Genomic DNA, 27,913 nt, shown 5'->3' on the forward strand with positions numbered 1-27,913 from the left:
TAATGTGCTGAGCCAGGGGAAATTTCTCTGCATCTCTCTTATCTCTGCTCACACACATTCCAGTCGCTTAGTGGCAATATTTCTTCCCCCATTTTCCATGGGTGACATGATTTGAATTCAATACATTTTGTTTGTTAAAACACAATTTGTTGTAAGACATGCTGTTTTATAAATCAAAGAATGGGACAGTGGATCTTGCTCAATGAATAGTGTAGCCTGTTTTTATATGTGAGAGAGTTTGTTTAAGATATTCAGTGGTATAAAACACACAGATACAATATTGAAGCAATAGAAAATTGCACTTATAAAGCTATATACTTATATCTGAATTGCTAAAATACTAACCCCCATTCTCTGAACCAAATTCTCAATAGCCTAAACCAATTTGTCAAATAAATCACTCTTTCTGTAAAACATTAAACAAGTTCAGGTAGTAAAAACACTGTTCTTTTTGCAAAATTCTAAACACATTCTCACTCACTAAAACACATTTTCCACTGTGATGCACTTGTGTTTCAAAATGCTAAACACGGGCAGGCATAAGTTAAACACAACTACAACACAGTTGCCATCATTTACACACAACGAATCAAAATTGTTCACACTTATTTCTAATGATGTGACCAAACCAACTGTACATAATACAAGTCAGTTCAGACCCAAAACTGATTCAAAATGTTGCACTGAATGTTGATACCAACATTGGTTGGAAACAATATAAGAGGGAAAGAAGGAAGAGTACGTGTATAAGAGCTGGTAAACAAAGAAGAAGAGGATGAGGACGAGAAAGAGCAAGCTGTGGAGAATGTTGTCAAGGCTGGATCTGGCTTTAGGGTTTTTTCCCTTTGCCTGCAGAGATGACATTTTCTGTGGACAAAGTCCTCCGGCCGGACCAACGTGAAGACATGATGCTGAAGAAGAATCAATCTTTCTCACTGACCTTGATTTTGCATTTGCAACTCTTCTGAGTGTACTGTAAAGGTGACGATACACAGGGCAACTTTTTGGGCAATGTTGCCGTCAACGGGCAACCAGATGAGACACAGGGCCCGTACGCCCGATCTAAATTATCCAGATAGAAATTTATTGCCCATTTTCAATGGGAAAGTTCAAAGATCAACAGAAAGATTTTTTTTTATTCAGAGAATTTTCTATGAGGGGTGGTATGGTTAGTTTAAGGGGATAGAATATACAGTTTGTACAGTCACACCATATGTGCGTTAAGAGAGCAGATCAGTTATAAATCCACCAGTTATATGACATCATTCAAATATTCCTCACTTGCTGTACACAGAGAGAGAGAGAGTATAAATGCAGAAGGTACACGTCAGAACAGCCGAAGTAAAACATTAACAATTTAATTTAAACATCTCAATTTAGCCTTCGCAATTAATTTAAATACAAAAATCTGTACCCTGTCTAAAAGTCACTCCCCCTCCTGTCACAACCGAGCTTGTAAGCGAGTGTCGAACTGCATAACACTGAGCCATGCACGAGGAAGCGAGAAACCGTACTGAGGTCGGTAAGCACAAGCAGATCTCATTCTGTTAGTATCTTGACATCGAATTCTGGTAAACGTTAATGCAAAAAAGCAAGATACTAAAATCAACTTCGTTTTTAGTGATCCAGTTCAATTTAGCAGGCCGTAATCGACACATCGTATTTTCCTGCAAATCTTCCCTAAACTAGCCACACACTCCCATAGCAATGATAGCGTAAATCTGTCAGCTCTGTCGGATATTCGGTTGATATTAAGAAGCGGTTAATAAAATAACATTGTAAAAATCATAAATTAAACTCTAATTTTTGGACGAAGCTTGAATTTACCTTTCTAAGATAATGTAGCCTCGTTAGCTTATTTGCTAGCTAGCCAGACAGTGAGATGCAATCCACGATCCTTAGAAATGAAAACACTGGGGTTTTACGCTGTTTTCTCCCTATTGTGTCGTGGACATAACGTTTGGTGGTCTATAAAAACACAGAGCAAATCATAAGCTTCTCTTAATACAAGGAAATTGAATCACTGGAAATAAATAGTTGACAATTTAGTTGACGAAATACTTTTGGGAAGTTGTGTGACAGGTTACTCCACCTAAAACCATTTTAAACAGCATTTGGCTAATTGTTTTTTATTATTGTATGCAGCTTTTGTAACCAGTATTTATTGAGAGACTATGATATAATGTGCCATTTTAATTAATGTTAAAATACATTTCTCACACTGCAGGAGTCAGTGCACACAAAAAAAGTGTTTTAAAAAGGAGGACCTAACTTTACATTTTCATGTAACCCTAAATCGAATCAACTACCCAAATATCAATTTTATAGAGAACTGTAATAAAACATTATTCTAACTATAACATAAAACAACAACATAATTATTCAGTGAATCTTAATAAGTAATTTTGATGGAGCATATCAGACAGATAATATGTTGTTTGACCCATTGCCTGCGGGTTTTGCATTGACACGTGCACTTTATAAATAAATAAATGTGAGCATGCATGCAGAATAGCAATTGTGAGACAACAGTGAGTCTCAGTGTCATATTTAAGCATATAAAGCTTAGGATTGTTACTCCCTAGAAACATTTCAGCAGTTACTGGTATTACAGTTAAAGGGATATTTACCCCAAGAATTAAAATTCGTCATTTTACTGCTGTCATTTCAACCCTGTATTTTGTTTTGTGGAACGTACAATACATTTTGAGAAATGTTTCATGCAATGGTAACCAAACCATTTTACCATTGACTTCCAGCATTTTTCAAAATATGTTATTTGGTTGACAATCATACAGGTTTGGAAAGACATGATGATGAGTAAATGATGACAGAATTTCCTTTTTTGTTTGAACTATCCCTTTAAACTATTCATATTCTGCCATGTTTTAGTGCTAATGAAAATCTTGATTGATTGTTTTTGTCTTTTGCAGTTTTTTTTTTTTTTTTTGAGTGACTGATGTCACCGAACATAGCTTTGAAAGATGAACCGGGGCCGGGGAGGGAGAAAAAGAACAGCACCAGAAAAATCAAATGCCCTTGAAACTTGTGACGAGGAAATATGTGCTGAGGTTCACCAGCTCTTCAACAAGGTTAGAGGTTATGTTCCCCCTGCTGGAGGAGAATGGACGTTGCCTGACCCAAGTGTGGTGCTCTGTGATCCTTATGCAAGTCACCCACGTTTGCAGGTTCTGAAGAGATCACTAAATGAAGTCAAGAATCAACTCAGCGATAAAGACCTGTCAGTATGGCACCAGCATACTTGTTTCACCAACCGAGCAGGCACTGTTACAGCCCACCTTCGCTCCACAACCAACGCAGAGCTATGCACGCAGGCTTGGGCCAAGTTCTATGAGATCCTAGGCACTTTTAAACTTCTTCCTGACAATGCGTTGAAAAGTGGCGAGTTGAACTCCATACACTTGTGTGAAGCCCCTGGTGCCTTCATATCAGCTCTGAATCACTTCCTCAAGACGAGTGGCCTACACTGCGACTGGAACTGGGTTGCTAACACTTTAAATCCATACTACGAAGCCAACGGACGTGGCTGCACTATTACAGATGACAGACTGATAGCACACACTCTGCCTTGGTGGTTCTTTGGATCCGACAACACGGGCGACATAATGCTTCAGAAGCATCTGCTGGAACTGCCAAGATTTGTGAGCAATATGCACAGTGTTGATTTGGTTACAGCAGATGGAAGCTTTGACTGTCAGGGAGACCCAGGAGAGCAGGAGAGATTAGTTGCTCCACTACAATATTGCGAAGCCGTTTGTGCGCTGCTGCTGTTAGGAGCCGGAGGCTCTTTCGTTCTGAAGATGTTCACAATATTTGAACACTCATCTGTCTGTCTGCTGTATCTCCTTGCATGCTGCTTCCGTTCCGTGAACGTCTTCAAGCCAGGCACAAGCAAGTCTGGAAATTCAGAACTGTATATAGTGTGCTTGGACTATCAGGCCAAAGAACAAATTCGACCATTGCTCTCAAAGATAATCCGTAATTACGGGCCAGACTTGTCGTCCACAGTGGCGCTCTTTCCCCATCACTGCATTCCAGACTCATTTCTAAGTCAGCATGAAGAGATATGCACTTTTTTCCATGCATTGCAAGTTAACACAATCCAGGAGAACCTCAGGCTTTTTGAACACATGAGCGTAGAACAGCGCAGGCAATTGGAGCAGCTCAGGGAATATGCAGCACATTTTTATACAAAACGTTTCAATGTTCACTACCTTCCTCGGAAAAGCTGGGTTTGTCGTGGTGGTGTGGCCAGATGGGTAAAACACTGTGAGAGGAAGCAAATGGGATCTTTCAATCAGCGCAAGGAGATGGAACTTCAGGGATGGAAGCAGCGCCTTGCTCAAGGAAATTATGGGGAATTATTAGAGAAGCATCTTGCGGGTAAAGAAGGATGTGAGATTGTACTTAGTGGCCCATTGGATGAGTGCGATTTGGGCTCCTGGTTTGCCCTTGAGGGAGCTGCCCTGCCCAAAGTCTGCAGTTCCACCTTCTGTGATCAAGAAATGCTAGACTTCCTGAATGAAGCTCTGGAAGAGAACCTGAGGGTCAAGACGGTGAGTCATTCTGATAGAGCCATGCCAATATGCAACTCCTGCAGGATTGACTCCCCTGTAAGCATCTTATCTGAGATTTGCAGCCATCCGGATGTGACATCTTGTTTGGTGCTGGGAAGCCAGTCATGGTGTGATGGCACACTTGTAGGCATTCAGTTCCAGCCAGAGTTTTTGCAAGGACCCTCCTGTTGTGATGGACAGGATTCCACGTTGCACGACGGACAACCAGACTATCAATTTGAGCTTCTGAACGCTGTGCTTTGTGCTTTGCAGAACCAGCGTCTCGGGTCAACCCTGGTGATTCCCTTGTGTTCGGCCTTAACACGGTTCACCTCCGGCCTAGTTTTCACACTCCACCTGTGCTTTCGTTACATCACATTCCGTTGCTTATCTGGTTGGCCTCCTGCTGCTCTTGTGTGTATGGGTTTCTCTCCACCTTCAGCCCTACCCCGGCTGCTGGACTTTCTCAGGGACGTGATGGAGAACATGAAGAAAGTTAAACTTGAGCTGGGGAGGCAGGTTCTGCAGTTTGTACCTTTAGAGGAACTTCTCAGAGGGGAATTACCTCGTTTCCTGTCTTCCTTCAATTCTGCTGTCATCCGACAGCAGCTGCATGTGCTCATGCAGGTTGAATAGAGCACATAATGCTAGTCCTTATGGCTATATCCTCTGGGAGAACTTTTGAGTTAGACTATATTTGACTATACTCATGCCTGAGTTTACTTCAGTTAAAGCCGCAGCTTCAGTTTGTGCCAGTGCCACAGAGTATATTTAGGATATATTGGTTGTAATGGAACACAGAATACCCTTGTTTTATATATTTATACTGGGGAAAATCTTTCTTTAACCTTTAATATGCTGCATATGCAGTTCAGCGTGTTTATTTTAATATTTATGTTTCATTGCCTATTTCTTTTAAATAGTTGAAATTATATGAGTTGCCTTCATCAAGTTGTCTGTCCTGTCTGATTTATTAAAACTTTTTTCTTTAATGGACATATATGGAGTGTTTTCTTTAAAATATCTAATTGGTAAGGCCCTAAATAGCAACTAACTGTTATCAAAATGTGAGGTTAAATGGGACTATATGTACATATTGGCTGGTATATACACTCCTGGGGGGAAAAATAAAAAGGGCCAAGCCCAAAACTGGCTAAAGACTATGCTTTTAATTATTTTAACCACAAATTATTCAGGAAATTAGCAACTTTTAAGCAAATACATTACTTAAAAAGCCATTGCTGTCTTATAAAAACATCAAAACGTTTTGGGCTGAATATGAAAAGTTGTGTGTAGAGTGATGAATCACAATGAAGTTGAGGTGAATGCTCCAGGGTGCTGTCTTTGAAAATCTGCTGGGAAAAATAATAATAAATGCATCTACACCACAGTGAAGCATACAGTAAGAGACTGCTTTAGATGTTCATTTAATGCTTTGGAATACAAGAGAATATTGCAGAATGGCTTGCTTCCCACAAATGAAAAGTTGTTATCTAAAGAGGAATGATCAGATGTTATTTTTCAGCAAATTGCAAAGACAACCAAGAACGAGTCCTTCAAGCTCATGTTTTGGCCTGGTCCTAATTTCCTGACCAGTGAGGTGTGATTTAAAATGGTTAAGACCAAATATTTTTGGCTTGGCCAAATTTGTTTTTGTTTTGTTTTTGCCCAGGAGTGTATGGTTGAGAACATCAAATATGTTTGGCACTTGTGTGTAATAAAACTTTATTAGCCCAAATAAGCCAGCAAGAATATATATATATATTAGAATTTTGGACCATTTGCTTGAGAAGAAAATAACTGTCTGATACAAATAAATAATCAGACAGTGGTGCTTACACATACATACGTAAGCAGTAGAAATCATTTAGCAGTAGGGTCATATTCATTGACTTATTGGGAACATTTGTAAGAGTATATTGGGGTTAAAAAATTGTTTTCGCTCCTAGTTTCATTGTCCTCACATAGAGTATAAAAAAATAAGTAGGGCTATTGATCTGGCCAGCAGAAATTTTGGAATGGAGTTGCTCCTTTTTCTTAATAAATATTGTGACCATTTTAATATTCACTACTCTAAGTAAAAAGGTTTTGACTTTTAACTCACAGCATGAACCCTTAATATAACAATAGTCAGGTGTGAGCCAGTGGCCTATGTTATCTGAGTTATACATTTTTTATGTTGACAGATGTGGTTCTGGCTGAGTGATCCAACAAAAGACAGTGAACAACTTATGGCCATTTTTCTGTCCAGAAATGTGTTTATGGAAATGTCTACGAATATGTGGAGAATTGTCTCATGAAGGTAAATGTTTCTGCTCATATCTGACAAGTTCTCGCACCCACACGTTGTCTTCTCATTTCTTGTATGTGAAGAACGTTCTTATCTACTGTGATTAATATTTAGCATGGATGGATTTCTGCACAGCTAGAGTGAGAGTTCTGTATTTGCATATGCATCTGATCTGCGGCTTTCTGCTAATCTCCCAACACTAACCTCATCCAATCATTTGATTCTAAACTAATAAACACGCAAAAACAAAGACAGCAGGTTGAAATGCAAAAGCTTAAAAAAGTCTTCCTTTCTTTCTTTTTAGAATATTAACATATTCAAATAGTCTAGACACCAGTGCTCAAAACAATCCCCATTCACACGAAAACGACTAAAAACGCTGCTCTGTTGCCCGGCCATTAGATGGCGATGAGACATTAAAGATTGAACACATAATTACACGTGCATGATGTCATCGTTTTCAGAGATTCGCGTTTTTGTTGTTTACATGGAAACCGCTTTCAGAATTTTGCGTTTTCAGGCACCTAAAACGCTGCTGTCGTGTAAATGAACGGCCAAAATGCATAAAAAATGTCAATTTTTAGTTAAAAACTGTCGTACTGTAAACGGCCCCAGACTGCTCTCTCATCACGGCCCATCTGATAGATAGTTTCTGCTTCTCCCTCAGCCTGGCCACACACAAAGAAGCCCAAAACTCTCTAAATAAAGACAGAAAGAAACGGGTCGTCCTGACCAGAATTGCAGACTAAATAAAGCTATGTAAGCTTGTTTTTTAGCCTTTACATGACAAGGCTACTGTTAAAGCTTTGAGCATACTCATTAACATGTATAGGATGGGCCGCATGAGCATTTTAATGTATTAAGACTTACATATTGACAAATACAAACACATACTAAATTTTAATTTTGCAACTTTGCAGAACTGCAGCAGACACCTGGCTGTCACCAATCAGGACTATGGACAGATTCACAGTTGGAGTGGGATTTTCATGGATGTTCCTTCCTCAGCCTCGTTACGGTATGTCTACTGGCAACTATCGGCTTAACTTTTTATATGAACACATTTTCCTAAAAGAATTCAAAGTGAAGTGACACACATTTGCACATGCGCAAACATGATGTCGCTAAGAGCTGCACAGCATATGAGATTATTCACTGAAATCTTGATAAATGCCATACATTCATATTGGATATTTAATCCAATGCTCTTAAAGCCTCTTTCTAATGTCACTCTCTTCTAATCCAGGAATGAAATGCATGAGTTAAACAGATCTGAGATTTGCTATGGGAAACCTCCTAACTCTTAGTGCTGAGTTATCTAGGATGCATGCCAAGATGTGATATATTAAAGAAAGTGTTTTATTTTGTGGAGTGTTATAATAATTCACGCATCATTTTTTTTAAATAAGATTTTGGTTATGTTTGCAGAGCTGCTTCTGTTGAATGGTGAGATCTAAGTCAGTCATGTTTAAATGTTCTCTTCGATCATTCCTAAACATTATATTTGTTATACACACACACATTTTCCAGACGGCAAATATATTCATCCTCTCTTTGTGCGTGCGCATGATTCTGTTTCTTAGAAAAAATGACCAGCTGTAATTTGGAAAGTTCTCTGTGTGTGTGTGTGTGTGTGTGTGTGTGTGTCACGCATCCACTACTATTAGTACTTCAGCCTGAGCACTCTGTCAGTCTGAGTGGCTGGCACGTACACAGAAGTTTTGTTTAGTCAGCGGCGCACAACCCTTTCAGAAGAATGACTAAATTGTGCTTTTTAAGCTTTATTTAAACTCAGTTGGAAATCTGTTAAACTCTCTCACATTTCCTATTTCTCTTTTCCATCTCTATCCTTTCAATCAAACATGCATCGCCTATTACACTATTAAAAAGGTTATTCCATGGTTTGTTGCTGCACCTTAAATTCAGAAGAAGCCTTTTTTCTTTATTAGGAAACATTTTTCACTCTATGTTTCTTATTAATTTGCTATTTGGAGATTGTTTAATTTTAAAAATATTATATTAGTAATAATAATACATTATTTGTATTATAAGTATCTTCCATTAACTGGGAAAAGAGACACTCTTAGAAAAAAGGTTTAATGGGTTTGTATATAGAACCCTTGGGTTCTTGACTCAATTTTAAAGAACCCTTAATGCCGACGAGGTTCTATATAAGAAGAAATGTCTTCAGTGATTTCATAATAATTTCATGTTTAATGTGTTATTTAATATAGGCCTATATCATATTTTTTCTTGTGATATTGTGTTTATGAGCTGTTTTTTATTCAACATTTAATTCAAATTAAAAATTAAAATAAATGAATTCAATAAAATGATGGGAACCCCTAAAAGGTTCTATATGATGTTCCTGACAGAACCATTAGGGTTCTATATAGAACCTTTTCTTCTAGTGGAGGTCATCCTGTGGACTTTGAAACACCATTATATAGATGTTTTCTAAAAAGCATCAGGCTGTAGAAGTGAAGTGGCTGGATTCAGGACCTCCCTGTGCGTGTCTCATCTTTGCTGAGTGTGAATATTCTGATGGTCAGTAATGCAGCAGGAGGTGCTTTAATGTTGATGACATCATGCTCATCGCAGACCACATGAATATGGCAGAAGTGGCACGGCTTATTCTTGACTTTGGAGAGGATCAAGGCAAGCACATATGTGTGTGCTTCATGTGTTCTAGCCAAAACACTGCATAGCCTCATTTTTTTTATTATCCCTTACATCAAACGAACGACATTCTACATATGTGGGTACATTTTGCAGATGGCATCGTATGTCTGATTATGGGGAGATTCCCTTTGCTGCATTCTAACACTGGACATGTGCCAATCTGTTTCATCAGATCATGTTTTGTGGTGGCAGAAGGACAGTGATCACTGGCACTTAGTTTGATTATGGGAAATCTGGTTGTGCACTTTTTTTTTTCTTTTTTTTGGTTGGGCCAATGTAGGAACCACATCTGGTCATCATTTGCATGCAGAAAAATATGATTATTTACGTACGTTATTAATTTTTGGCTCAATTTACCTGAACATGTAGTATGCTATTTTAAGAATGTTGAACTGTTAATCTTATTCACTAAAGCTATATGCACTACAGTCAAAAAATGACTGTTATGTTATAAAACTGTTACAAAAAATGAGGTTATTAAGATACAAAAAATAATAATACTTTTTTGCAATGATGCATTTTAATAAGAATCTTGAAGAAAAATATGACAAAAATATTAGGCAGCACAGTTGTTTTTAACATCACTGTAAAAAAAAAACTGTAAATTTACAGGAAACGGTCTGTATTTTTTAACAGAATTTTGTCGTTTTGTCATTATACAGTGAATACCTGTTATTTTACAGATATGTGTTGTAATTTAAAGGTCCACTATTAAATTTACAGGTAATTGCTTTTATTTTGGTTTTACATTAATTTTACGTTTTTAAAAGGAAATTCTCTGTAATTTTATAGGGTTATGTGTAATTTTACATAAAAAATTAAGTAATATTTTACAGATTATTTCTGTGGAATTAGAAAACAAAGAAAATAAGGTATAACTGCAGAAATCAGCAGTCACTAAACATGTTTTCCTTAAAGATTATTAAGCATGTGGGGGTTAAAGTGAGTTTTAAGATTTGTACACACATTAGGCAAGCCTATTTAATTATTTATAGTCTTTTAATTTTGTCTTGCAAATAGATGTTCATTTTGATCATCATTTGTAGGCTATTTGCCCGAAAATTTCATTTAGGCCTATATTTTATGTCTTTTATGAATCGTTTTTCCAAATCTGCGTGGCTTTGTGTGCGTTTGTATGTATGTGTGTGTGTGTGTGTGTGTGTGTGTGCCCGCGCGCGCGCGCAGATTCAAATTATCCGCCATTACGTTTCGTTGCTGCTAGTCCCGCCCACAACAGTTAGCTACAGATCTGTCTCTGTCGTCGATCTGTGTCAAGGGCAAGCGGGAGATTTGAAGTTTCAGTCTACGCTCGTGAAGTAGTCGTGGATTGTGATCACAGTGGTTCAAAGCTATAATCGTATTCGACAGAAGCAGCCAGCCGTGAGCAGGAGCGCTGAACACATATTAGTTGTTTGTAGTCTGTCAGTCAGTCCAGAAATAATGCGCCCTTTTTCAGTGAGCCTGGTTCGTCGTCACAGCGGACCTCATCCCGACCGATCAACGGCTGAGGTAAGAGTCTCATACTACATGTGTGTACGATATTTTATATTACATTTGTGTTAAGTGGTTAGACAGTTTCCATGCTAACGTTAGCATTCTTAAATGATGTTCAGTTATAACTGGGTCAGGGCAAAACACTGAAAATGCAGCATGCGTTTTTAATTATCGATCTGTGTTAAGAAAGATCAGTTGAACCCAACCCACATCTCTACTTATTAACTTAAAGACCTAAAACAATCTTTAGTAGACTTGTTATTCATATTAAAGTCCATAATTGTGTATAAAATCTTCGTTATGATAGTCAGTAACATTAAATCAATAAATGGCGGGATATTTTGAAACACTGTCTGGAAGCTGAAAACTTTTCTCTTAAAAAAATACTTTATTTTATTATAATAAAATTGTAGTAAACACGTTTTTAGCTGATTTTTTACCATTGTAATAGCCACAGTTTTACTAAAAATAGGCCTACCGTGTTTCTTTTGTTTATTTCGTAATAGTTAACATGACTAACTTTATTAAGACCGTTAAGAAATCAAAATACTGTAACTTAAGGTACTTGTTGATGATACAGGAAAGCCTAGAACAGGAATACTAGAATATGAATACAACATGATGAACCCCTAGGACCTAGGTGTGCAGCTAGGTCACAGTAAATCAGATTCATTTAACTTTACTTTCTATAAATGTAACTTAGCTAAAATCACATGGCAGCTCAAAATATTACTGTTAGCCTTTCCAGCTCAGCTTCAAGATCATAGTCATTTGAGTTTTTGCATTGTCCCAATGGAACATATTCTGACATGTGTAAATCTAATACTGAGTTTTAAAATAACTTGTGTGTGTGTGTGTGTGTGTGTGTGTGTGTGTGTGTGTGTGTGTGTGTGTGTGTGTGTGTGTGATTTCAGGTCACGTGGAAAGCAGATGATCATGGCAAACAAGGTATGGGAAGAATTCATTAAAACAAAAATCATAACGGTTCTGATTCCATATGTTCATAACAGTCTTCTGATTCCATATGATTGCACTAAAAGTATGCACAAGGTTTGGATTTGCTACAGCAAGATTACGATTGTGTTAGATTCCACCCATCTTTCTTTATTTTTTTATTTTTTTTTTAACTACCCACTAAGCAAAATTATGTCCGAAAGACTTCTTTTCAATGTCTTTGTTACAAAAATCAGACGTTGAAATGCCGTCCACTGAGGAGCCAGAATGAAAGTTATGACGTCTTTTTTGACGTGTTCTGCACGTCCGATATAGACGTTCATCGAACCTTCGTACAAGGTTAAAACTAGTTCAGATGTGGCCATTGTGGACATATTTCAACATCATTTATGGTCTCATTTAGACATAATTACTTTGACTATTGCTGTCAGATGATCTTAGTGAGAATTAACAGAGGTTTAGATGTTGATATTAGTTTAATTTGAAGTGTCACCATTGTGGCGATCCGTGTTTGCTTTAGTTGGGCTCTTGGTCCCCGTTCCTTTTATTTGAGCTTTTCTTTGGCTGCTGTAACAGTGTGTTTGTGTAACACAATTGTTGTGGCAGGGAAAGCCTAGAAAAAGTATGAGGTGTTATCAGTTCAATGTTGATGATGACATAATTATCACAAAATGGGCCTTTAATATTGTGTTTAAAGTTTTGTGTTTATATTTGCCGTTAATAACCACCAACCTTTTGGAACTGCATTATTGGTGAAGGTGTATTTATTTGAAGGTGTGTAAAAAGCATGTGCACATTATGTTTTGAGCAAGAGTATCATACAGTCACACACAGACATCAAGATTTTGGATATGAATCACAACAACGGTGACAACCAAAAAAAGCTTGGGAATTAAGGATGAGTTTTGTACTATGAAAGCTACCCATCATGCATTGCAGCATGAAGCTTTTTTTTAATTGTCACCATTGTTGGAAATCATATGCACAATCTTGATGTCTGTGTGTGACTGTATGATACTCTTGCTCAAAACATCATGTGCACATGCTTTTTACACACTTTCAAATAAGTGATCATTTTAATGTTTTTGGCACCAATAATGCAGTTCCACAAGGTTGTTGGTTATTAACGGCAAATATAAACACAAAACTTTAAACACAATATTAAAGGCCCATTTTTGTGATAATTATGTCATCATCAACATTGAACTGATAACACCTCAAACTTTTTCTAGGCTTTCTCTGCCACAACAATTGTGTTACACAAACACACTGTTACAGCAGCCAAAGAAAAGTTAAAGTAAAAGGAACGGGGACCAAGAGCCCAACTAAAGCAAACACGGATCGCCACAATGGTGACACTTCAAATTAAACGAATATCAACATCTAAACCTCTGTTAATTCTCACTAAGATCATCTGACAGCAATAGTCAAAGTAATTATGTCTAAATGAGACCATAAATGATGTTGAAATATGTCCACAATGGCCACATTTTAACTAGTTTTAACCTTGTACGAAGGTTCGATGAACGTCTATATCGGACGTGCAGAACACGTCAAAAAAAGACTTCATAACTTTCATTCTGGCTCCTCAGTGGACGGCATTTCAACCTTTGATTTTTGTAACAAAGACATTGAAAAGACGTCTTTCGGACATCATTTTGCTTAGTGGGGCTCTGTCATTTAGAAACATGACTTTTCCTATCACTACTATCTTAATGACACATATCTTTTAATCCAGCTAGATGATCTGACGGTTGCTGCTCGCATCTCAGCCTACCTGATGGAAAATTCTTGCTGGATGAATGACCTTCACCTTTAAATCAGCCTTGCCAAGACAGAACTGCTTATGGTTCAGCTTTCAGCCAAAACATACTTGCTGTGATCCTGCTGATTTGCCTTATCATTAGGAGGATCAGGCCCTTCCTATCGGAGCTACACAACTCTCTTGTTCTATCCAGACTGGGCTATTGTAATGCCCTCCTGGCAGCTCTTCCAGTGTCAGTCAAACCTCTGCAACTGATCCAGATGCTGCAGCAAGAGTTGTCTTTAAAGGTAGCCCTATGCCTAAACTCACTGCTTCAGATCTGTGTGTCTCCAGAAGCATGTGCTCTGCAAGTGAACGGCGCCTTGTGGTGCCATCATCCCAAAGAGACACAAAACCACTTTCACTGACATTTACCTGGACTGTTTCCTGGTGGTGGAATGACCGGCGCAACGCAACACATTTTCAAGAAACTGCTAAAGATCCATCTTTTTCATAAACACTTCACCCAATAATACTTAATCTTTGTTACAAAAAAAAAAAAAACACCTTTCTATGTGTACTGTACTAGACTAACTGGGACTTGTCACTGCACTTGTTGCTTTTTATTATCTTTAATTATTATCTTAATTGGTTAGTCACTTTGGATAAAATGTAATTGTAAATGTTAAAATAAGTTATACTGTAAAGGTATACGGTAATTGCTTTTTATTGTGGATATTTTTACATGTTCTAAATTATATACTAAACTTCTATTTCCTATCAATCACTTATCTTGATGTTTAGTGTTTGTTCAATTACTAATACTTTAAATATGCAGGTAATTTGTACTCATACATTTAGTTAATTTAAAAGAAATTGACTGTACATTTGCTATTATTAAGAACGTAATTAGAGATGTTGTGAAATTGGATCTGTACAAATAAAAAATAAAACTGTAAATTTACAAACATTTGTATTTGAATTTATGTACTTGTGTGCATTTTTTATACATAATTTCATTGTTATTTTACACATAAAAACTATATTAAAAGAAAATTACTGTAGATAGACAGCATTATTATATAAAATAATTTTATAAAACCTTAAATTTACAGTATTTAATTGTTTTAAAGGTGTATATGACTTTTTAAAACATTAAAAATCCCAGTAATTACATAAGATTTAATGTAATATTAAAGATATAATCTGTTATTTAATTATGGAAAATTACTGTATTTTAACGTGATTGTTTTTTGCCGTTATTTTACGGTAATTTTCTGGCGCCCCAGCTGCCGGAATAATACCGTTTTTTTACAGGTTTTTTTTTTACAGTGATGGATAATAATAATATAGCACTAAATCAGCATATTAGAATGATTTCTGAAGGATCGTGTGTCTCAAAAGACTGAAAATTCAGCTTTGCCATCACAGAAATTAATTATATTTTAATATGTATTCAAATAGAAAAGTTATTTTAATATTTTTACAATATTCATGTTTGTACTATATATGTTTTAGCAAATAAATGCAGCTTTGATGAGCAAGACTTCTTTCAAAAACATTTTTAAAAAGTCATACCAACCCCTAACTTCTGAATGATATATGAGAACACTTTAACATCTTTTTCTTTTACATGATCTCTGCCAACCTTCTTACTGCCCCTTTTTAATCTCTTAAATGTTTCTTCTCTCGTTCTCCCTCTCTTGCAGTAACTGCATAAGTGCGGTTTCAAGGGGCTCGCCAGCATATCCTTCTACAAGTATCTTCTCATCATCACCAATCATGTCAGGATTACAACAGACTTTTCAAATGTAATGAAAAGGTGCTGGAGATCATTCACCATCTCAGCCGGGACCTGCAGAGACATGTAAGCACCCCTTTGTCCAAACTGCTGAGATAAGTGTGTGTTTGATGAATAAATGATACCAATTTAGTTTATGTGCAATTTCTTACCGAGATTGCTTTTTATGGCATATTACTGTCCATGCCTTTACAGTTTCTCTATATGTCTCCCTATCATTTTGTAATCCCAGTGCTTCCCCAAACTAATTCTGTTTCTCTCTCCCTCTCTCTCTCTATCTCTCTCTCCCTATAAATATCCTGCTGTGTTCATTGGTTAAAATGTTGGAAAAGGGGGAAGGCAGGTAATGAAAATTCCACATCCCCTATAGATTCATACACAACACGCTAACATGATTGTAATGCTGCTAAACAAATATATATATATATATATATATAGATATATATAGATATATATAGTCAAGTCAAGTGTATTTGTATAGCGCTTTTCACAATACAGATTGTATCAAAGCAGCTTCACAGTATTAAATTAAAATAATAAAACAAGGTTTGTTTCTGATGGAATTTATTGATTGATAAATATCCCCAAAATATCCTCATACATATCTGTCTATCTGTCTGTCTGTCTGTCTATCTATCTATCTATCTATCTATCTATCTATCTATCTATCTATCTATCTATCTATCTATCTATCTATCTATCTATCTATCTATCTATCTATCTATCTATCTATCTATCTATCTATCTATCTATCTATCTAGTTTCGTTAAAGAGTAGCCTACATTTTATTATGTGGATATTTACATAAAATGACTGACTACATTTTATATAAAGCCTTCCATGTCTTTCTAAGCGACTCCAATGTTGGTCACTGTCAATATACTTTAGGAATCTTTAATGCTATTTTCTGCTCGTGGAAGCGTACGAGCGCGTAGGATTTGGGAACATTTGAATTAATTTCCATAATCCCGCTGTGATGTCCATGCTCTAGAGTACAGATCTGAATGAACTGGACTGCAGAAGCTGTTTTTAAACGCGCTATAATATGCTGCCGCCTTTTGGTGAGTGTGTGAACTGCACGATTCAACAGTGGCGGTGGGGGGTTTAAAACGGCTGTCTCTGTCGGGCTACTTCCAGTGACTCGCATAGGGGTAGAGGAGTGCTTCAAAGACAGGGCATTTGTTTCTTTGAAGAAGAAGAAGAAAAAGACAAAGAAAAGAAAAAACCTAAGGGAGAGAAACCTATAGGCTGGATATGGCGAATAAAGCACCAGAGCCTCTTTCTCTGCACCTGGCGGAACTCACTGCCACCCAGTTTATAGACATCTGGAATAAATTTGATGCTGACGGTGAGTGTAACGTCCCGGGACGAAAAGCGTTCTTAATTTAGTCGTACGTCAGAGGCTATTGGGCTACTTATCTACCCTGATTTATGTAGGCTTTTGCATTTGGCTTTATGACTTACAATTAAAATTATAGGCTACATTAAACTTGTATAATTATTTGATCTTATATATATTCTGTACGTCTTATGTTAAAATACAAAAGTAAATAATAATGATTATTTAAAAAAAAAAATGTAAGTAGCCTAATTAATCTAATAGTAGATTTCAATATATGTGGCTAGATGTCAATATGAGCTATGCTTTTGGAAAGAGTCTCTGGGTGTACGCAGTTGTTTTTTTTTGTTTTTTTTTTGAGGGATAGAGAAATATATCTGCTATATTCTTGTCAAAAAAAAAAACAAAAAAAAACGAAGAATCAAACATTTAAAACACAGGCCTATATTTTTGGTTTGGTTTATTTTCTGGTTTGTTTGAAACGCAAGCGTAATCAACATGGTTTTTCTTTGTGCTATAGCCCACACACATGTAGACTACGTGTTTTTTATTTATTTTTTTATTTTTATTTTTTTATGTTAGTTTCCTATTAGGCTACACTTATAGGAAAGTGATTAATTGAGTTACACGTTAAAAATGAACAAAAGTAAATGTAAGTATTTGAGCAGTTGCCACACCCGCTTAATAAGCTTGAGTCGCTTTTGAATAGTAATGGACTGTGACAGTCACTGTCGTAGATTTTTATTGGAATTCTCATTTCCAGAATGTAATTTTATGTTTTACTTGCCCCACATAAAGTGATGTTTTAGGGTCGTTTTGTTCAGAAACAGTCTCTTGTTTTGCGGGATCTGGAAACACTGATCTCTAGCGGGACACTAACTCAAGTTGAATGTGCAATGCAGTTTTACGCACAAGCGTATTCTTGAATAATTGAGGGAAATTGAAAAAGCGCCAGTGGGATGATTGCCTGCTATCGCCCTGTTAACTTCTTTCGGCGTTTCAGTGTAAATTATGCCCTACAGGCATTGTTGGCATTATTGATTTCACTCTGGAATGGAATCTTTCCTTCCAATTGATTTGTGTGTCAGCGTTTGAGAGACTTCGAAGATGAAAAGTGATGGGTGGGGGTTGAAAGAGAACCGGTCCAGCTGGGGGGGAAAAAACAACCTAAGATGCTTTGCTGCTTTTAGCTAGTTTAAGTTGGCCTCCCAGTTTGCTCTTCATTTGGTGGTCAACCTGGCAAAGACGGCACTCAACTGGATTAACTGGTTTGACCATCTGAAAAGTACACAAGATCACTATGAGACCAGCCAGCAGATCAGAATGACCAGTCTGGGAGGCCAGCTAAGACCAGCAAACCATATTTGACTGGTTTAGGCTTAGCATGGAGTGTCATATATTCATCTTGTTACAGACTTTCACTAGATGTTTCTTCTATCAATCCTGCTGAAAAGAACATCTTAACCAACCAAAAAAGTCTCCAGAACTCAACAAAACAGCAAACAACCCACTAAGACTAGCAACTGATCTTAAGCTGGTTTTTCAGCAGATAAGTCAAGAAGCAGTTGAAATCTGCACATTGGAAATAGCTATTCTTTATCGTTTTCATGTTAAATTGAACTAGATCAATTTAAAAAATGACTAGACTGAGAACTGCAAACTGTGTCTGAGATGCACGAATTTTCCCTGTACAAAGCAGACATTGTTTCTAAGGAAAATATGGATAAAATCCCTTTGTAGCTCATTGAATTTATCTGTCCTTCAGCATTTTAAATCAACAAGACAAGAACTGATTATAAGACCCTCATTTCATTTATAAAGAGGAAATGATTGTCAAGTTACATCAGACAGTGTGAGTTGAACAGTATCTGTGGGTCTTGGATGTTCAGTTTAAACTCATAATTAAATAAATGAACTTAAGGTTATTTTCTTCTAGGCAATGGCTGCATCGAAGGGAAGGAACTGGAACATTTCATCCGTGAGCTCGAGATGGCGCGGAAAAGTGTGGTGAGTCACACATTGGGTGTGTGTTCGTTAATTATGGTAAAAACATCAGATGCAGTTGTGCTTGATAAGTGGTGATCTGAATGTCACATACAGGACTACAGAATGAGATGCCTAGATTAATCTAGCCTAATGCACATGCCATCTGAGCAGATACCATCTGGCTGATATTTTCTATTGTCAATACAGTTTCTGCATGGCACGTTTTAAAGATGTTTTTCAGCGACTGTTCACTTGGAACATTTGGGAAAATAATTGGACTTAATTGAAGTGGGAACGGTGCTGTTTTGTTTTCAGGATCCTTCAAATGCTTCGTTCAAAGACAGGATGAAAGAGTTCATGCTGAAATTCGATGAGAACGGTGATGGGAAGATTGAGATGTCAGAGGTAAATCCCACCCTTTTTCACTACCAAAGCAATGGTTTGAAGCTCTACAGAGAGACTGTTCTGCAGAACCACCGCCTGAGATTAATGGAACACCAGGAGGAAATATAAAGAGGACAATGAGGGCAGATTAGGGGTTTGAAGGAGGGCAGAAGGTGGCATCTATCGAGGGGATGATGGAATGATGAAGGGAGGGGCAGTGAGAAGAATGAGTGGAGGAAGAGATGGATGAGGGGGAGGGAGAGGAGGGGGAGGCGACGTCCATCATGATGACGGCACGAGCGAATGGATAAAATGATTTATGTTGGAAGAAAAACCACACTAATCCAGTCACAGAAACCACATGAACATATGAGCTCCTTCCTTTCACCAATTAATGTCAGCCTGCTTCAGTTATGAAGCTATTGAGATTTTAAATGTTTTTAGCATTTACATTTCTCCCCCTTTACCTATTTGTCAGCCCTATATAGCTTAGTGGAGGTAAAATGGGTTTGAAATGATGAGAAGAGCCTCTCCGTGCACCAGATTAAAGCTTAGTTCGTAGGAGATCCTGCAGTTAATGCAGAAGGGATGTGGTTACAGTTATTTCAAATGATCTGCATTATGCAAATCTCACTGTATTAGAAATTGTAAATGACATTGAACAAAATCCTTACGTGGTATTTTTGGATGTTCACTGTTTTTCACTCACACTTCAGACAGTTTTTCTGTTTTCAATCTGGTACACAATCTCAAACATGCCACTTTATCTTGAAAGCTGGCAGGATTTCCGCTGCTCATTCAGACCCTTTTCAAGGCTTGTATGAGTCAATGATTGGTTCTTCTGTGTGTTGCTTGTGAATCTAAGATGGAAGCTCAGATTAGCCATGTTGGGATCATCGTATCTGTCATCTTCTGCTTTCCTGCTTGACTTTGATAGTGAGGTATCAGCATTTTGAATTTATAGTTGCACTTTTTTCATTCTTGCTGGGATGAACAATAATAATTTGATGTTAGTATCTTCTCGCAGAGGAACAGAAATCAACAGAATAGAGATGTTCGCTTTTTACAATGAGCGCATTTATTGTAAAAAGCGAACATCTCTAGTCTGTTGATTTCTGTTCCTCTGCGAAAAGATACTAACATCAAATCATTATTGTTCATCCCAGCAAGAATGAAAAAAAGTGCAACTAATTTCAAATAAAGACTGTTTTGAACTTTCTATTCATCAAAGAATTCTAAAAAGAAAGCATTGCGGGTTTCACAAAATATTGAGCAGTTTACAACATTGATAATAATAAGAAATGTTTCTTGAGCACCAAATCAAAATATTAGAATGACACTGAAAACTGGAATAATGGCTGCTTTGATTCATCACACACACACACACACACACACACACACACACACACACACACACACACACACACACACACACACACACACACACACACACACACACACACACACACACACACACACACACACACACACACACATATAGAATAACCATAGATGATCATAAAACTATTTGTGCCATCTATCTAGTAATACTATCCACATCCTTCAATCGAACAAATCATTACTTGGATTGTAAGGCTTAAAAAGTACTTTTTAGCTTTTTATAGACAAACGGTGATCTTCCAGGCCCAGGTTTGTGTGTCAGTGCACTCAGAGGTGGAGCTTGTCATAGACTGACGGTTTCAGAGCTTTACTAACTTTTCGGTTTGGTATGGTTTAGTGTCCCTTCAGCAGTTCAGCATTGATGAGCTCCTCTGTTGAGGCCGGAAAAGATAACCGAGAGCATGAAATGGTCTCTCATCCCTGTCCAGCTCTTGCAGGCTTTATACACAGGCATCAACTCAGACAGCAGCACTTGGTTGATCGTGCAGCAAAAGGGCTGCTTTGGATAAGAGCTTTGTGCTCCACTGTGCGGCTGTCCATGGTGCTGAAATCCCATTCAGTGGAATTATAGACTGGAGTCAAAATGTAGTGGTTAAGAAAGAATGCAGTTAATTTTAAGTATATTTGATGTTTATATTATTAGTATAATTTATGTACTATAAAATATATAGTGGTGGGCAAAAGTGATGTCTGGAGGGGATTTGTTTTTAATGACACTACAGGTTTGATTAAAGCATTAAAAATATGAGAAAAATATTATATATATATATTTTTAAATATGAGGGAAGAACAAAACAAAGGCAAACTTCAGCTACAGATTTTATTTTACTATACAACAAAAACTCACAGGAAAGAACATACATTGACTATTATATTATATTATATTTATTGTACTTGTACTATATATATATATATATATATTATGTATACTTGTACTATATTGTATTTCTGGTACATTTTCATGAGACTATATATATATAAGTAAATGTCCAGTGTCTTTTCAGTATTTAATGGTCAAGTGAGCACTACAATACTTTTTCTTTTGATAATTACATTTTCTTTTTTGTGTGTGATTTTTTTTAAATCAGGGATGATGTTATTAAGAGTAACATTGATTTGATGACATTATGTCTTTCTCTCTTTATCTTTTACAGCTGGCTCAGATCCTGCCAACAGAGGAGAATTTTCTATTGTGCTTCAGACAGTTTGTGGGATCCAGTGCAGAGTTTATGGCAGTATGTAACACACAACAACATACAGTGATTATTTTGTTGCCATATCTTATAGATATCCTGATCTGTTGAGACTTAAAGCAAAATGAATTTCTACTCTACATTAGTTTTTAGATTAATTAGTTTAAAAAATTATTGTTTTATTGTAAACATGAAATATCTTTGAATAGCTGAGGTGCTTTTGTGTACATCTGTGTGAAAGAGAGAGAGCTAGAAACCTCTATTTGCAGTAGGTTATCCATTATGAATGGACTGCAATACATAAAAGAACAGAGTGTGTGTGTATGTGTGAGTAACTGGGTTAATGGAGGTACATTTGTACAACATGGTGATTTTGTAAATAATACAAAACATGTTCATTCTGTTCATCTGAGTTGTAAAAGTGTAAAGTCTTTTCAAATGTGTGGATACAATGGATCTCTAGCTTTACAGAGGAATACACACACGTACAATAATGCATACAATAACACATCCTGGTAAATCAGGGCAGGTGGGTATCCCTCCACATTAGATCAGCTCACCAGTAATCCCAGTGTAATTCCCAAATACTAAATTCACTGGTTTAATCAAGAACAATGACATAATCACATACAAATCTGAACACGTTTGATTAAAACCTTGTCGGTTTCTCCTTTGCAGGGCAAAGAATCTGTACATATGTGTGGAGGTATCTGTTTTAATGCTATTGTTTCATTTTTTTAGGCTTGGAGAAAATATGATAATGACCGTAGCGGATACATTGAATCCAATGAACTGAAGGTATAACTCAATAGGTCACATAGAACTTCCTATAGCTTTTATAGATCCATAGCTAAATAAAATAATTTCTTTGCCCTAGGGCTTCCTCTCAGATCTGTTGAAGAAAGCAAACAGACATTACGATGACAAGAAACTGAACGAGTATACACAGACCATAGTGAGTAGACACACACAATTCACACATATACACAACCACACACACACAACTGCTCTTTAATTTATGCTTTTTTCCTGCAGCTTAAAATGTTTGACCTGAATGGTGATGGAAAACTGGGATTGTCCGAGATGGCTAGGTGAGGTGGCCTCAGAGTTAGTCGCATATTAATGCAATATTGTTTAAATGATATAATATTGTATGTTTTTTTTTTTGTCGTCAGACTGCTTCCTGTGCAAGAGAATTTTCTGCTCAAGTTTCAGGTAAGATCAAGCAGTCTTCGTTATGTTAGATTAGATTGCAGAGCACAAATATAGTGTTTCTGCAGAAGAGTGTGGTGCTAGCAACACCAAGATCATGGGTTTGCTTCCCAGGTAATGTATGAACTGATAATGTAAACTTTCAATGCAATGTAAGCTTTTTTTCCTTCTTCTGATTAAAAGTGTCAAAATAATGTTGGAGTTTAGTTCCAACACATACAAATAATTTGATGTCATACACTGATCGGTCTGTGCAGCGCCACTTCAAGTCAAACAAACCTTAGCTCTTCAGTGCTGTGGCCCTCCAGGACTAGATTACATACACCGCGATACGCTGATAACACCGATAGCTAAAAAATCAGTTTGTTTGAATTAACCCATTAAATTAACCAATAACCTGGCAATGCAAATAAACCACGTTTACAAGACTTTATTTAAAATCTGGTTGTTCCCCGGTAGTGACGTCAGACTCCATTTGTTATGTGAGGTATGATGTGATGTTAAATAAATAAGCAGTATTTTGACTGCACCACTTCTACCGCGGTTCCACGAGATGAGAACACATTTTTATAAATTCTTGACATTTAACATTTACATGTAATCATTTAGCAGACACTTTTATCCAAAGCGACTTACAAATGAGGAGAACAATAGAAGGATTAAGACCAGCAAGAGGGCAACAGTGTACAAGTGCTGTAACAAGTCTCAGTTAATCTAGCAGTAGGCCTACACAAAGAAGGGTTTTTTTATCAGAAAAACAAAACAAATAGAATAGAAACGGTAAGTGCTATATCACTATATATATATATATATATATATATATTATACACATCTTGAGTCAAGAAAGATTCAGAGTTTGCGATATATTTCCTCGTCCCCTACTGTGAAACGCTCGCTGTCTGGATATGCTTAAATCTGCTGTAAGGATGCTTTCCTGTCATATATCACACATATTCAGTTCAGAACGCTGGTTAATGTGTTTAGATACCGGGGCGAAATTTGGGTAAGGGGAAAAAATAAAGCCGTTTTGATGTGTTTTTCCGATAAGTAAAACGGGTTAACGCTTTTCACATGCATTGTCAGCTTATTAGCATAATCGGGTTAAGAACGTGCATGTAAACAAGCTCAGTGGAATATATCAGCTAACCATAAGAACAAATGGTAGTGTTGCAAATTGGCAAAAGAGGTACAAATACCAGTACAGTGCAAATGACATTTGTAGCACAAAAGATATGGTGTATAAGGGCAGAATGTGGGTTAGAATATTAAAATGTGCAAAAACAGAGTGCAGCTGTAGTACTAGCACAGTAAAGTCTGATATACTGGAAGCTAGGAGGGGGAGAAGCAAAAATGAATAAACTGGCCATTGCTAGCAGTTACGGTAGAATGGCAGTAGCATACAGTCAGGGCTGAAAAAGCTGAGATTTGCAACATGGCAAGAGTTTCTTTTTTAGATCAATGCTGAAATCATGTAGAAAACATGCATGACTACAGGCAAATGTGTATTTGGGTACATATGTTTGTTTGTGTGTGTGTGTGTGTGTGTGTGTGTGTGTGTGTGTGTGTGTGTGTGTGTGTGTGTGTGTGTGTGTGTGTGTGTGTTCCTACTGTATGTGTGTTTATAGGTTTTGTCTGTGTGTGAACCTGACAGCAGATTGCTAACTGATTTCTGGCACAGAGATCATGGGTTGATAGGGATTACTTCAATCCTACAGTAGTTACGATAATCTCCATAGATTATTCTTGAACCTGGAGATGGACTGATCTGGCCCAGTCTCCCCACATTTACTGGATTCTCTCTCTCTCTCTCTCTCTCTCTCTCTCTCTCTCTCTCTCTCTCTCTCTCTCTCTCTCTCTCTCTCTCTCTCTCTCTCTCTCTCTCTCTCTCTCTCTCTCTCTCTCTCTCTCTCTCTCTCTCTCTCAAAACAGCTGAAAATATGTTAAGGCTGGAATAACTGGTCCACGTTCAGCCTCATTGCATTATCAGGGTGACAGAAATGTCCTCCTTTTCCATCTTTTCAGTCATGAGAACGATTTTAAATATTCATGAAAGGGTATCATTCTTCAGTTTGACTGTAGATTGTAGTTTTACTCTATATGCTTATCTATCAATAAGCAATAATTATATCTATTTTATATTAAAAAAATAGATTTAAAAATAAAGATTTATTTGAGGTGATGGGGAAATCACATTCATATACTGTATGTGTGTATATATATATATATATATATATATATATATATATATATATATATAGTATATGAATGTGATTTTCCTATCACATTAAAAAAATCTTTATTTTTAAATCTATTTTTTTTTTCAAGTTGTCTTTAATGATTAGTAATAATGTCAAGACTCATCAGACTATAATTTTTAACCTTTTTTTGTGAATGACACTTAAGTAAAAAACTTTATTATATGGAAGCATATTGAAATTAAGTCTGGTAATACATTCTAGTGACATTATATAAAATTATACATTATATGCCTACATTATACCATTACAGATACAGATATGTATAACATTATACAGCTTATATGTGCAGTTTTTTGCATTATTTGGAACTTAGACTATAGTGTGTTAATGTTTTTAATGTTATTAATGGGAGTTAGTGTAAAATGTTTAAAATGTATATAAATGATGTATAAAATTTATTATATAGTATATTTATTATATTATATACTGGGAGCACATTCATTCAATAGGTGAATCAGGAGGCATTGTAAAACTGACATACGGGTGCATAAAATACTCGCTGTAAGTTCTAAACTGATATACAGTAATACATAGAAAAAAGAGCAATGCAGTTCAGATATTAATTGAATATTAGTGGAATACCATCGAGATGAATAACAATTCTGAATTGCACAAAGCCCTTTTCTAAATTACTTTTGTGTGCTATATCTGGCATGGATGTATCACATTTTTATATTATATCGGCATGTTTATGAATGGTATGCATTCATTTTTTTTTGCAGTAGGTGTGGATGCACTATTCTGTTACACTATTCTGCCACTATTTGAGGATTATTTTCTAGTTATAAAAATTCAGGCCTTCAAAATAAAATCTAAAGGCAGATTGAAATTACACCACAGAATAACTGTCTATTTTACACACACATACTTTGAGCATAAACTAATGTCTTTTTTTCCCTCTTTATTGCCAGAACTTCAAACTATCTGCTGAAGAATTTGAAGCAATCTTCAACTTTTATGACAAGGTCAGATAATGTGTACATTTCTCACGTTGGTGTCCTTGTTAATTTGTCTGGTATTGTGAGTTAATAATACACACATGACCATATACACAAAAAATACTACTTTAGCACTACTATTGCTCATCTGCAATACATCTAGAACATGTTCCGTCAGATGTTGAATGGGCTGTTAGAAAATGTTTTTGTTTTAAAATATATGTAAAACTGTTACTCTCCTTTTTTCTTTAACAGGATGGAAATGGTTACATTGATGAACATGAACTGGATGCACTGCTGAGAGACCTCTACCAGAAACATAAAATGGTAACTTGGAATTTAGCCACAAAATCTGCTTCTAAAGCGCCATATATATCACAAAAAAAGGGCATTTACACAATTTAATGCTGCAGAGTGGAAAAAAAATTATCATCGAAGCTACAATTGCAGAAATAATGGTATGAAATTGATGTTTTAAATGTCAAATTATGAATATCGATACATTCAATGATGGATAGAATTGTACTGTATACACTACTGGTCAAAAGTTTTGGGTTGATTTAAAAAAAAAAAGAATTTAACACTTTTATTCCACAAGGATATATTAAATTAAAGTGACAGTAAAGACATTTATAATGTTACAAAAGATTTCTATTTCTAATAAATGCTGCTCTTCACATTATGCTAATGATGCTGAAAATTCACAGGAATAAAATTACAAATTTAAAATATATTAAGATAGAAAACAGATTGTAATAATATATACAATATTACTGTTTTACTGAATTTTTACTGTATTAAAGCAGCCCTAGTGAGCATTAAGAGACTTCTTTCAAAAACATTAAAAAATCGTACCACCCCCAAACTTTCAAACAGTATTATACATATTAAATTATACATTTAAAAATACATAGTTAAATATTTAAGCCTGCACTGATGCTGCATTTCAGCAACAAATATGACTGGTCTGAATTCTTATAGACGTCAATGTTTGTCCTCTTTTAGGTCGTTGACCCTCAAAGTCTGGCCAGCTCAAAGAAGAGCATCATGGCGTTGTCTGACGGAGGGAAGCTGTTCCGCACAGAGCTGGAGATTGTGTTATGCAAGGATCCGTCAATGTGAACTCTGAGCTCTTAACTCTCACTTCCTCCTCTGTACCTTCACACACCCCAATCTAGCCAGAGCAGGTGCATGTGGTGACTCTGTTCCACCTCTTATCCTGCAAAGTTAATCAGCATCCACAACGTACCCCTCTCTCCGTGGCATGCCTTTCCCAAAGATATGGCTTCTCGATGTGTGCATCTCTTGCTTGTCTTTTTTATGTCAAAACATAATTCTGACATTGTGGAATAACAATGGATATTTGGTCTTTGGTCTTATTCTCCTGCTTGTCCCAAATCTTTAATTCGGTTTGCTACTCCATGTGTGCAGTCTGCTCTCTCTCTCCATTCCTCCATCATTTGTTCTCTTTCCAATCTCTCATATCTCCTTTTTTTTGTGATGGGCTGTAGACTGTTCTGTTTTGCCAACACTGCTAAAAGAGTAACTGAAATAAAGATCAGATAAGACATTTTATCATCAATACTGTCCTGCTTTCTTTGCTCTGAACCATCTGTCCTGCCTTTTCTTTACATATAGGACCATTTCCATATTTTTAGGC

The 27,913-nt window shown here is 36.5% G+C and overlaps 1 protein-coding gene across 10 annotated transcripts; it reads left to right on the forward strand.

Annotated features, from left to right (window-relative positions):
• Nucleotides 1-1,288: 1,288 nt before the first annotated feature.
• Nucleotides 1,289-27,833, forward strand: LOC308706496 (cap-specific mRNA (nucleoside-2'-O-)-methyltransferase 2; the record flags this gene model as incomplete). 10 transcript variants are annotated; one of them, XM_081392204.1, is made up of 13 exons in its annotated part: nt 6,764-6,879; nt 7,788-7,885; nt 15,451-15,608; nt 18,818-18,888; nt 19,183-19,272; nt 21,807-21,887; nt 22,587-22,643; nt 22,723-22,800; nt 22,881-22,936; nt 23,021-23,060; nt 26,227-26,280; nt 26,509-26,580; nt 27,259-27,833. In XM_081392204.1, 10 exons carry the CDS (start codon nt 18,871-18,873, stop codon nt 27,373-27,375), a joined length of 663 nt encoding a protein of 220 aa, XP_081248330.1. In that variant the 3' UTR covers nt 27,376-27,833. The 10 variants fall into 10 exon arrangements, 7 of the variants coding, with proteins under 7 accessions (XP_081248326.1, XP_081248324.1, XP_081248329.1 ...); XM_081392199.1 differs by lacking the exons at nt 6,764-6,879; nt 7,788-7,885; nt 15,451-15,608 and adding an exon at nt 16,797-16,890; XR_014032040.1 differs by lacking the exons at nt 15,451-15,608; nt 18,818-18,888; nt 19,183-19,272; ... (6 more) ...; nt 26,509-26,580; nt 27,259-27,833 and adding exons at nt 1,449-1,518; nt 2,934-4,577; nt 11,006-11,058; nt 11,958-11,991; nt 13,736-14,703.
• Nucleotides 27,834-27,913: the final 80 nt, after the last annotated feature.

The sequence above is a fragment of the Scardinius erythrophthalmus genome (assembly GCF_964197995.2).
Source record: "Scardinius erythrophthalmus genome assembly, chromosome: 2".
NCBI lineage: Eukaryota > Metazoa > Chordata > Actinopteri > Cypriniformes > Leuciscidae > Scardinius > Scardinius erythrophthalmus.